At 33.7% G+C, this 12,651-nt stretch overlaps 1 protein-coding gene across 4 annotated transcripts in view; it reads right to left on the bottom strand.

Moving 5' to 3' along the window:
* Positions 1 to 1,025: 1,025 nt before the first annotated feature.
* Positions 1,026 to 12,651, bottom strand: part of STXBP6 (syntaxin binding protein 6) — an 86,916-nt gene continuing 75,290 nt past the window's right edge. For 2 of the 4 annotated variants that reach the window (XM_048949340.1, XM_048949341.1), the window contains 2 exons: positions 6,105 to 6,262; positions 1,026 to 3,478 (listed from right to left, as the gene is read on the bottom strand). In XM_048949340.1, coding sequence (XP_048805297.1) covers positions 3,455 to 3,478; positions 6,105 to 6,262 — 182 coding nt within the window. In that variant the 3' untranslated portion in view covers positions 1,026 to 3,454. The remainder of the gene's footprint in view (positions 3,479 to 6,104; positions 6,263 to 12,651) is intronic. The other 2 variants (XM_048949339.1, XM_048949342.1) reach the window with 2 other exon arrangements.

Genomic DNA, 12,651 nt, shown 5'->3' on the forward strand with positions numbered 1-12,651 from the left:
TAGTCTCAGTGAAGAATAGTACCTGACAAGCTGTTTGAGTGCTCTGCTTTTTAGCAGACCTGTTTCCAGCTTGACTGAAATGAAAAAAAAAAAAGAAAAAAAAGTGAAAAACAGCACATGGGAAAGCAACAAAAATGAACAGATATCCAGATAACCTAGGGTACTCATTTCCCCGTACATACTTTTAAAAACTACTCAGAAACACTCTGAAGAAATCTTGCAACAAAAAGCTGGTTAAATCACGCATGGTACTCCAGTGACTTGTGCAAAAACACTAATCACAAGATCTCTACCACTGCTGTTCTCTTCCCTGGGCACTGTTTGGCTCACTTGAGCTTAGTGAGATACCTTAGTGAATACCGAATAGTTTTCACTCATCCACTCACCAGTATAAGTGATTTTTATGAAAAATACTAAGATTCAGAAAAGAGTCAGTGTGGTAAAACTGATTTTAAAAATGTTCAAACAATGAACCAAATACATTGAATACATTTACAATAATGAGCTGCATTACACTAGCTGAATTACAATAGGAATTATTAAAAAAATGCTCTTCTGATTAATATCTGTTCTGATCCACCAGAGAACTATTTCTTTTACTGCAACTTTCGTTCAGCTTGGGTATCATGCATGTATATGATATTGAATAGCAGATAGACGACAAGCATTCTAGCAATATTTTTTTCCTAAAAATGTACTTCAATCATTTGATTATATTTGTCTACAATGCATTTCGAGATTAGGATCTTAGCGCCCCTAAGGTATTAAAAAAAAGTGATAGTGGCAGTCAGTTCATACTTGATATAATTCTACAAGCAGTCCTCATTTTAATATATGGAATTGCTTCTATGTTTATAGAACATCACCCTCATAATTTTGTATTCCCATAGCTCAAGGTGAATTTCTTTTGTAGACTGATGAAAGAAAGAATAACAATTTGTGAGTAAGCATTTTACAGCAAACAGACAAAATTAACAATTATTTTTATCCTATATCTTTTAGGTAGAATAATTACCTGAGTTAAGCAGGGTCTGGAATGTCCTTCTACCTAGCTCCCATTACTTTTTAAAAAAAATTTATTACAGTATTCTTTATAAAAACAGATTTCATCATTCCAGTGAACACTAAAAGAACTATATTTCCAGCAGAACTGAACAAAAAGTGAGAGTAAGATGAAAGAAAGCATTATTTACAAATCATTTGTTTTTCAAGTAGACAACAAAAATAATCCAAGGACAGTTTTGTTTTGACCACATTTGAAGTATTTAATGACAAAAAATAAAAATAAAAAATAGGATTTCCAGTAATTACACAAGAGAGCAGGTCCCACTTTTTGTTTTCCCAGAATGGCACAAAATTTCTACATCTCTGAGAACTTTTGAGGAATTGGTTACATAGATACCAGCAACTATTACAATTTTGGTAAATCATAGCAAAACCTACCAACAATTTAGGAGCACTTTTTTGTTAATATTTCACATAATGCACAACTACTCTTGACTCAAAAATAGCCTTTTAAGACAGAATTTGCAGCACAGTAGTTTCAAGTCTAACAATGCATTAATTTTTTCCTTGCAGAACTTTAAAAAGATAAACTATTGATGTTGTTACAATTTACAAATACATTCTTTCATGTGAAACACTAACCTGAATTATAGTATACGTTATGTACATCACTATCTAATAATACTATGTTGTATATGCTACAAACTGATTTCCAGGAGGAAATTGCAATGCTATAAGATTTATCTCTGTATGGACATTTATACACCTCTTTTTTTTTTTTTTCTTTTTTTTCTTTTTCTTTTTCTACAAACTACCAAATCTAGTAGTTAAATGAACAGCAAGAAGAAGGTGAATACATAAATAACCCCCTTTTCCTTCATTTAGTAACACTAAGTTACTCAGAATTTTGATAGTAAATGGCTTTTTATGGCTGAATAAAAGTCCTGAGTTATGATACATAACACAATACTATTAACTGGAGAATATACAAAAAAATCCTGAAGAACTGCCATTGGGATTAAAGCAGTGTTTTAGAGCAGTTGAACTCACAAAAGATCTGGAACTTAGCAGTGCAACTGTGACCTTCACCTCTTCAGCAGAAATTCATGTAAAAGTCTGAAAATCTATTATATTTCTATCTGAATTTAGAAAATTCTTATCAATTTAATGATGCTAAATCTGTATAAATGATTGTATGGTACTACATAGATGACAAAAAATACACCTTCTGTCAGTTTTCAGTGTTGGGTTAAATAATAAGCATCATTAAAACAGCTTAATTATTTAAAAAATAGATGCACATTTTGAATGTAGCCATAAGAATGTAATGTCTTAAAGTTTTTCTAAAGACAAACGTCTTTTTACAACATGAGTATTTCCAAGCCAGAACTTCAGTTACATCAGCTTGTGGAAATTGAAGTATCTTAATTGTGACAGAAGATTTTATCTTTTGTCTAGCACTGCTTGGAGGGCTTCAGATTGTTTAAAGTGTCATTAACAATGGAAATATCTTATTCTACATTGAAAGTGAAAACCAAAGTGCATTCATTTAATGCCAGTTCTCTGGCTCTCCAGTAAGATGAGGACAAATGTTTCTGAAGTGCATTGCTTTTAAAGTGCATGCATCTCCAGAAGATGAAGACTGAAGCTTCTGCTAAAAAATAATATGAGATGTTACTTTACACCAGATTGCTAGACACTAGTTTATTTCTGAGGCACAGCTACATATATAGATTTATCATTCTCTTTTTCCTCAGTTTTGAAACATCACACATACATTCACTGTATGTTTCTTTCATTTTTCTCTTCAAACAATCCATCTGGAAGTTAAAATAGAAATATTCAAAATGCAGCACTGGAAACAGATTCCCCTGTGAAATTCAGATATGCCCTTCAGAATGCTGGTGTTGGCACATGCAAAACTTTCTACGCTGGGTAGGCTAAACAAGTTTTCTGTTTCCCAAGGCAGTATCCTCCACCACAGTTAAATCCTCATGTGTTTAATTCCAACACTCATATTCTGCTGATGCTACATAAATTCAAGAAACATGTATCCCTTCCTTGGATTTTATTTCTGCATGCATGTCTGCACTTAATTAAAATACTCTTCTATGCAATACCAGGGAGGAGTACTGGCAAAGAATATTACTATTTTAATTTGGATCAACTTTGTCATTTGGTCCAGCTCCCTTGTTCACTTTAGCTCCTGTAATAAACAGAAATAGAGGTACAAAGTACTGCAAGATTGTGTTGCAGTATTACAAAAGAGGAACAAAATGTAAGTCAAAAAGGTAGAAAAGCAACATCTTTTCCTGCACGGAAGCTGAAAGAATGCATCTCCACTGAACTGGAATGAAAAAAAACACACACAAGTCTTCATCTCCTGTAAAAACTGCTCAACCTAGGCTTTTCAGTTTCTTTCGAGAATATTTCAGCTTCGGGCAGTATCTCAGCATTTGTGCTTCATTGCAAGCTGAAAAGAAAAAAAAAGAAAAATGAAATAAAGGATCTATTTGATTTCAGAGCTGTGTTTCCCAGTGTTCTATTCTTTTGCTATATATTATGATGGCTGTATGTATTAGCAAGAGCCCAGAAATAGAGGCACACATGTAATAAAAGTAATACTAAATTATTTAAGTCCAATGTGTAATTCTATACAGGTAATTTTAAGAGTTGTCCAGCAGCTCTGCCATTACATGATGAAAAAAGATTTTCTTTCTGCCTCTGCAATTACTGAATATTTCAATTCCAAGTAATAAAAAATGGACTGAAAGCTGGTAAAAGAGGAATAAAGCAAAGCTAACACGAGATGAAAGCCATATAAAAACTGCAGAAAAACTGATTTTGCCAAAGCAAGTAAAGAACTTTGCTTTAAATTTCATATAATATAAAAATGATATCTGTACATAACAGCATGGTACAGAAAGATGAGATGATTGAACCCTCTACCAAGTTATTTCGAAAGCAAAATCAGTAAGTGCAGTTAAAATTTCCTAATTTCCTGACAGTGATCAATAAATGACTCAAACTGAAGTGATAGAAAACTTTTATACTCAAGCACTATTTTTAAAAACTCTGATTTGTAGAGACATACTGGATAAAAATTTCAACATATAAAAAGTCCTACCAATGTGTTCTTCTCAACACTCTAAAATCAGAGATTTTTCAGGAAAATTGTACTTTAGTAAGCAAATCTGACAGCAAATATTTTTATACACAATCTCACCTTCTATGCATTCACCATCATGGGCAATTTTTCAGAGAGAAAGAAAGTTAAAAAACACCATCATGAGGAGAACTTGATAGTTACCCTGAACTAAGTTCAAGACTTTACGTAAGTAAGCCCACTCTGTATGGTATACTGTTTCTAGTGCAAACTAATTTTTTTTTTCTGCCATCAGATGACTAAGATATATTTTAAACAAGCTAGAAAGATCATTCCCATGCCTTGAATCTTCTACCATGTGCATGAGGTTGCATATATATTAAAACAGCCTGAGACATAACCAAAATAACATCCAGACATGCACAAATTAAGCGGTAAGAGAAATTCTTATTCAGTCATAATACTATAGTAATGAAATTAATTATGGGCTGACAATTTTAATTCTTATTCTTCACTGAAGGCAACCTTTAGCTATTATAAGGCAATCAAAACAAAAACTCTGATTTGCTTAAAAGTGTTCACCATTTCTGGTAAAAATCAAGTCTTCCTAATAAAATACACTGCTGGGTAGCTGTCTTATGCATTTTTGTGAGATAACAGATGCAGAATTGCAGAACTACTGCATACTGCAATATGCAATTCAAGGTTTAGGGAAACAATACAGAAAATATTTTAAGAAAAAATATTACAAAAAACCATATTACATTTAATGAGACTTATCCTTGCATTCAAAAAAGATGACAACTATTTTTTTGATGGAGTTGTTCTGTGTTCATGAGTGTATAAGAGAGAGATCTGTATAGATCTGAAAGGGAAAAATCCAAGATTTCTAGCACTAATATACTAGAAATGTAATACTAATTACTAGAAATGTAATAAAGAATTATACAATTACTGAAGCTAGAAAAGACCACTAAGATAATCTAGTCTGTCAACCCATCACCACTATTGTCCACTGTTCCTCACTGCCACATCCACTTTCCTTCAAAACCTCCAGGGATGGTTGCTTACTCCACCACTTTGCTGAGCAGCCTATTCCAGTGGACTACCACTCTTTGTGAGCAGAAACACTTCCTAATATCCAACTTGTACATCCCTTGGTGCAACTCATCCTAAAGGATTGTTTGGCACATATACAATAAAGCCAAAAGCCTTTTATCCACCAAGATGTAGGCCAGTTTCTTTCTTTTACCATGAAAACCAGACTCATGCAACAAGTAGATAGGTTTTGGAAGCCCAAGGAAGATGTGCTAAAAGCCAAAAATTGTATATTCTTAGTACTAACTAGAATTACACAAGTGCTTTAAAGTGGAGTTAGTGAAATTAATCTGACCAAAAATTCCATGTCTTAATTTAGCATTAGCTATCTGTATGTCAAACAGGTTACTTTTTTCTAAGTTATAAGTACCTTTTTTTTTTAATTAGTGGGATGGAAATAATTGGATAATACAGCTGTAACTCTTTATATTAAGGTTCGATCTCTTTTCTAAGGAGTTTGGCTACAGATCTATGCACAGAAGTAGTTACAAAGCAGAAATCACTCAAGGAACAATTACAAAGAATCCCAGAATCCTTAGAGTTGGAAGGAACCTCATGTGGTTCACCTGGGCCTACTGCTCAAGCATCTAGATCCCCCTGGATGGCATCCTGTCCTTCTTGTGTGTTGACTGCACCCCACAGCCTGGTATCATCTTGAGAACATGGCGAGGGTGCACTCAACCCTACATGCAATGTCACTGATGAAGATATTGCAGAGTATTCCTCCCAGCACTGACCCTTGAGGGACAGAATTTATCTCCAGTGAGTGAGTCAGTGAGAAAGCAAAGATATCATAAACAATGACTGTCTGCAATTCTTTCAAGACATTCCTCCCTTCTCAATAAAGGAATGTATGACTTTAACTACTGAGAACCTTATTCTACCAAAATCTTACCTTGTGTGCAGTTTCTGCAAACTGCTGAGCACTGTTTTTCAGTTCCTCCGTCTTTTCTTCTGCTCGACCTAGCCTTTCACCACGCTCATTCAAAGCCTGACTTGCCTTCTGTACTGCACTTGTCACACTGTCCGCAGCTGAATGGAGTATGCTGTTTCCTGCAATATCAAAATAAACAGAACACACACACATATATATATACACATATGTTTTGCATTAAATTCAAATACTTTCATTTATAATGTCGTAGAATGAATGCATCACTTGCCACTTCATCATCTAGTCACATTTTGGATAGTGAGATTAGTTACGGTATTCAATGAAACCATATTACTTGTAAGCTATAAAAAAATACCATAATACCATACTACAGTGTACTTGGAGAGTAAAAGGAAGCAGTGGACACAGGTTAACTATGAGTTGTTGGTTTTTTTAGCCTCATACTAAATATTATTTGGTATATACTACATATATTTTAAATAATATACTACATATTATTTCAGAAACTTACTCTAATAAATCCGTTACAGACTACAAAGGTACAGCTTCTTTCAAACAGTCTCATCTTAACATAGAGTAACTTTTTTTGAAACAGTCACACTGTTCCACAGAATAATAAAATGGTTTGGGTTGGAAGGGACCTTTAAGATCACCTAGTTCTGCTATTGTCAGGGATATCTCCCTCTAGACCAGCTTGCTCAAAGCCCTGTCCAGCCTGGTCTTGAACGGGAGGGAGCATCCACAACCTCATTGGGCAACATGTTTCAGTGTTTCATCACCTTCATAGTAAATAATTTCTTCCTAATATATAGTCTGAATCTACCCATTTCTAGTTTAAAACCTTTTCTCCTCGTCCTGTTGCTACCTGCCCTTGCAGAAAGATTTTCCACAGCTTTTCTGTAGGCCCCCTTCAGGAATTAGAAGGCTACTATAAGGTCTCCTCAGATCCTTCTCTTCTCCAGGTTGAAAAGCCCCAGCTCTCTCACAGCCTGTCCTTCCAAGGAGGTGCTCCAGCCCTCTGTCCACCTTCAAAGCCCTCCTTTGGACCCGTTCTAACAGCTCCATGTCCGTCTTGTGTTGGAGGCTCCAGAATTGGACACAATACTCCAGATGGGGTCTCACGAGAGCAAAGGGGCAGAATCACCTTCCTTGCCATGCTGGTCACACTTCTTATGATGCAAGCCAGGATACTGTTCTCCTTCTGGGCTGCAAGCACACATTGCTAGCTCATATTGAATAACTGATAAATTAACACTCCCAAATCCTTCTCTTCAGGGCTGTTCTCAAGCCATTCTCCATCCAACACATATCTATGCTTGAGATCTATTTACCACTGAATGATGCTTCTTATAAATTCAACCACTTTCTTCAAGATTAACTAATCATCCTAATCAACTTCCATGTACAAGTCCATCCTAACACTATTGCTACAGTCATTTAATGTCACACTAATCTAACTTCATACTTTGTCCATGTGAAATACTAGTCATGATTTCGTGAGACAACATACTGAATTTAACTGATCATATTTAAAGTTACAGCAAGCCCTTAAGATTTAATTATTAAATAATTAATTATTATTAATTAAAGCCTTTAGCTGTTAATTAATTTATCTTTTTCTTCTCTAGAATACTGTGTAGCTGTTTCTTCAAGTTTCTGACAGAAAAACTCCTGTGAATTTCTCCTCTTTGTTTACCATTTCTAAAAATTCACTCCAGTTGCTGTGTTTTATATACTGCTTCTAAACAGAAGAGCTTATTCTTTTTTGTGGAGGAATTGCTGAAGAATGTTTATGATATGTACTACATTACAAACTGAAAACTGCTCACACAGTGTTGTACCTTTTAAGTATGAACTAGTATGTATTAAAATACACATGACAAAAATGTGCATTCTATTCTTTTACTTTTTCAGCAAAAGAACTAGTAAAATATCAGCCTTCCCCAAATTGTTGGTATGAAAATCCTGTAATGTCTTCCAATAGAACTGCAAAAGCTTTAAAATTTAATCTACGTTACAATAATTACTCATCTAGACATCTACAAAGTCACTGTGAGAGACAGAAAATCAATACAGGTAGTGTAGGTAGAGTATTAACAACTGGGCACATCTGAACTGCCTCTGAATATTGTATTCACACAGTTTCTTCACAGCATTAAACATAAATATATAACATTTAAATTCTTTATGCTGGTAAAGGTATAAAATTAGTTCAACAGCAATTTGAACATTCAAATCGAAAATTGAGCAGCATAGTAAATTTTTGTTATAACAGAGTTTGCTGTTCTTAGACATACAAAGACAACTTTAAATCAACACAAACCAACTGCCTTTACTATTAAACTGAGGGATATGACTACTTAAGAATAATAACAGAATAACAAATAAAACCCAAACACTACATTGAATGATTATTTTGCTACTAGTTTCACTAGGAAAATCAAGAACAAAAGATTCATTGAGTCTAACCATGAAGATAATACCTTTTTCCTTAGAAACAGCAAACAAACACTCAGTAGCGAAACCAGAGTTTGTTTCAGATAGCCTATGAAACAACAGTGCAAACTACACACATATAAACTCTTGAGAAAAATAGCAACCTTGCAATCTTAATTAACTAAACCAGAACTATTATCACAAAATGAAGATATGGAAGAGACCCAACAATCTACCATATGCTGACTTGTGGAAGATGAATCATAATAGAAATACCAATCTGAGACCTCCTGATAACACGTCTATCAATATTGCTAATGCTACACACTTTAGTAATTAAAAATTAAATATGTATAAGATAGAGAACATCGGCAGAATTCTTCGTTTTTGCACAGAACAAAGGAGCAGCATTTATAAAAGAAAATTGGTACTATAACTAAAGACATGAATATCTAAGAATATTGTGAGCTGCCATTTGTTAAGACATAAGTGGAACTTCATCTTTTCCAGCAGTCTCTGTTTAGCCTCTGAGAAGTCTGGTTATAAAATCAATCAAATCACTTTGTATGTTTTCTTACTTCAGTGTTTCTCAGTCAGTTGTTACTTTGTTCATAGCTTGCTTGTTTAAAGCCAGTTCCACTAATTTTTCTTGGAAGCTTATTTTGGCTTTTGTTCAGGTCATATTTCCTGTAAACAGGCATACTAGGCAATACTGCATTGGAAATAATTTCCTTTTTTTTTTTTTTTTTTTTGGTGGTGGTGGTGGAGTGATTTAAGGCCTCTTGTACCTCTTGTACAAATCAGTGCTGGTTTTCTGGGATAAGACTTTTTAAAAGCTCTCAACTCTGCCTGTTTGTGCAGACAGAAAACTTCTGCTGAATTCAAGTGAAGCAAACTATATGGAGAATTTCATAAAACTCATAATCATCTAAAGCCTTAAAACTTGTTGGAGAATAGAAGTTAACAGATTGCTGACCTGAAATGTAGGCAAACAAAGGAACAAACAATCCTATACTGTATATGAGCAACACAGAAACTCATATCTCAGTAGTCTACTGAATTCCATCAGTTTATTTCTAGAGCATGTGTAGGTGGTTCCTGATATGATTGACTATGCTTTGTTCTTACATTAGTATCTCTAAATAGTAACATTTGTACTACATTGACCAGACAAGCATTCCTATGAACTGAATTCCTATCACATAAAATTCTTCCTATAAGCTGCAAAACTTTCAAGCTGCTGTACAGGAATTAATTACCAACATTCCAAATTTTTGGACAAGTTAGTTCTGTGACTGAACACCAAAACTCCTGAACTGCACCTACTAAGAAGAAAATAATTAAGTTCATTTCAACCAACTGATGTGCACAGAACCACTTAATAAATAAATAAATAAATAAATAAATAAATAAATAAAAAAGTAGACATGCAAAAATTGTCATTAACTTTTTTGCCCTTCCTCGTTATAAAGATTTCAGGACTTCTGATGATCTTCAGGTCAGATGCAGAATCTGCTCAAAATAAAGCTTTCAACAACTTCTCACATAAAGTCTTTTTGGGAAAGATTTTCTAACACTTGCAAGAGGAGAAAAACATCACCAAAAAACTGGTATGGATGAACTGATGTTCTCAACTAAACATAAACATAGAGCAGAAAAATTTCCATATTTTACAATTTTGTGAAACTGCACTTTTATTAAGTGCAAACACACAGCTTTTTATTTTTATTTTTTTTAACCTAGTAGTATTTGCTGACTTACAAAGTGGAGCAAATAAATACTGCCAGATAACATAGGAAAAATATGCATTCAGATTGAGTCTGATTTAAAGTAGCAGGTTAATGTTACTTTCTAATATTAGCAAAATGTGTACACTTATGTCAATTTCCATATGAAACTATCAAGAAGGATACTGGGTTTAATTCAGTATTTTTCAACAGAAAATTTACTATTATATACACAGAAACATACTACAAATTTATTTTTAGTTGCTCAAATGATTGGCTTAAAGTGGTATTTATTAATACAGCTTTTTCTATAACATTTTGTCTTATCTGAAATTGTCTTCTCATCTGAAAAGGAATTGAACATTCAGATTTTCAAATCAATTAATAGCTACGCAGTTCAGTAATCCTTTTTTAAAATTTTACTTCATTTTATTTTATTAAGCAAATCAGACATTTTGTTTTGATTTTTTGCTGCAGAACTTAAACTTCTAGAATTAAACTCCTCTTTTTCCTTAGAAAATTCAGTTAGTGACTTGTGTAATTATATATAATGTGTCAGATCCAAAGGTGCAGAAGCAGTGGAAGGGCAGCAGCCTTTGTATTGAGTGCATTAGACCAGTTATCCTGGAGGATTTACTTCCTAATGAAGAGACAATGAAGAAACAACATCTTCCAGGAAGGACTAAAGCTCCTGCCAACTTCATATTTAGGTTTTGGTCATTATGATCACAAACTATTTCAGAGAATGCATTAAAAAGTTCATTCTTAATCCAGTACTGTGTTCTTAATACACAGTACCTGAAAGATATACAGAGTCTATCATCAATCACCATGGAAATCGATCAATTTGAAGAACTAATTTTTGTCCTGAGATACCATTAGTGTTTCCATGACCTGTTTTAACATACATTCATAAAAATTTCATCACATTCTCTATTAACCATGCAAAAAATATTTCATTTCAACCCAGATTTTTATATGTACATCAGTGGTAAGACTTTACAGTCATTGATTTGTAAACACAGGCATTCAATTTTTAATTGTGCTTGTATTTAGCCATTATCTTCTGTTCTGAGAAGGAAATAACTGTGAATACTTATAGCAATTAAGAAGGTCTTTCTATTACATCAAAACAACTTATTTCTTTTTAAGAAAATAAGCTATATATGCTTCCTATTGATCTGCAATAAAACTGGACTTGCATTACTAAATAAAGTAAGGTTAAAAGAGTAACAGCAATTAGTTTAAATTCACGAACAAGACCAACTGTAACAGGACATATCTACTCTTTCTGCCCATGCATACTATTTTCACTACTATATATTGAAGTCACTAAAAGTTCAACATAAATTTGGAAACAGCAATTATAATTGAAAAGAATGACTTTATCTTCACTACTTCATGTTTTGTTAACTGTCTGTGAACTCATCATCCAGGGACAAAGGCCATTGCACCATTAAAATATCCAATAAAAAATGAAGGTCTTGAGAGAGATAAATATGCTGTAAAATTAAAATTTCAGTTAAGAAATAATTCCCCTTTCCCAAAGAAGCTGTATCTAAATTCTTCACTGTGGCTTGCAAAATCTTAGGCATAAAAACACTGGACTGTCTTATACTACTCTTGACGATTTTCTTGGTAGAAGGCTCTTAATTTCCATGAAAACTGTTTCCAAGATTAGCTGCACCTTTGCAGGTTCCCTATACTACAACTGGACTTTTCCATTGTCTTCCTTGAATCTGCAGTAGTAAGTTCTAAGTTCACTGCCAGAAAATTCATATTAAACAAAAGGCCAAAGCCTGAACAGAAAACAATTTTCAGGCAGATCAGTATCTAAGCAAACACACGGATGTTCAGCTGCAGGTGGCAGTGCCAGCACAAAGGTGTCAGATTTCACATCTTTTATCTTGCACCAATCATACAACATCAAAAGCTCTGTGCTCTCAAGTCACATATTGATGTTTTCACCATTGTAAAAATCCGACTCTGCATGGGAAAGTAGCGTAAGTATCAGAATAAGAGTTAATCTCAAATTAAGAATTATTACATTAGTTTCCACAGTTTTGATGTGGGGTAGGTAACTTCTTTTACTTACTTTTTAAAAAAATCTTTTACTACTCTTTAATGCCAGCGATGGTTCAAAGTAGCTTTGAATAGAAAAACACAGATAAATATTGCGTGCTATTTTGAAGTGCAGAGATTTTTAGATACAACCAATCGCATTTCATACATGCATCTAATTCAGTATTATGTCCAAAGTATATAATTTAAAAAAAAATAAAATAAAATGAGTTGAAGTTCACAGTGTATTAAGAGGAATCTGTATGATTCCTGCAGGGTGGCACGGGAAATCTGAAGGGTATTATTGATACCCTTCGAGTCAG

Source organism: Lagopus muta, chromosome 6 (genome assembly GCF_023343835.1).
Source record: "Lagopus muta isolate bLagMut1 chromosome 6, bLagMut1 primary, whole genome shotgun sequence".
Taxonomy (NCBI): domain Eukaryota; kingdom Metazoa; phylum Chordata; class Aves; order Galliformes; family Phasianidae; genus Lagopus; species Lagopus muta.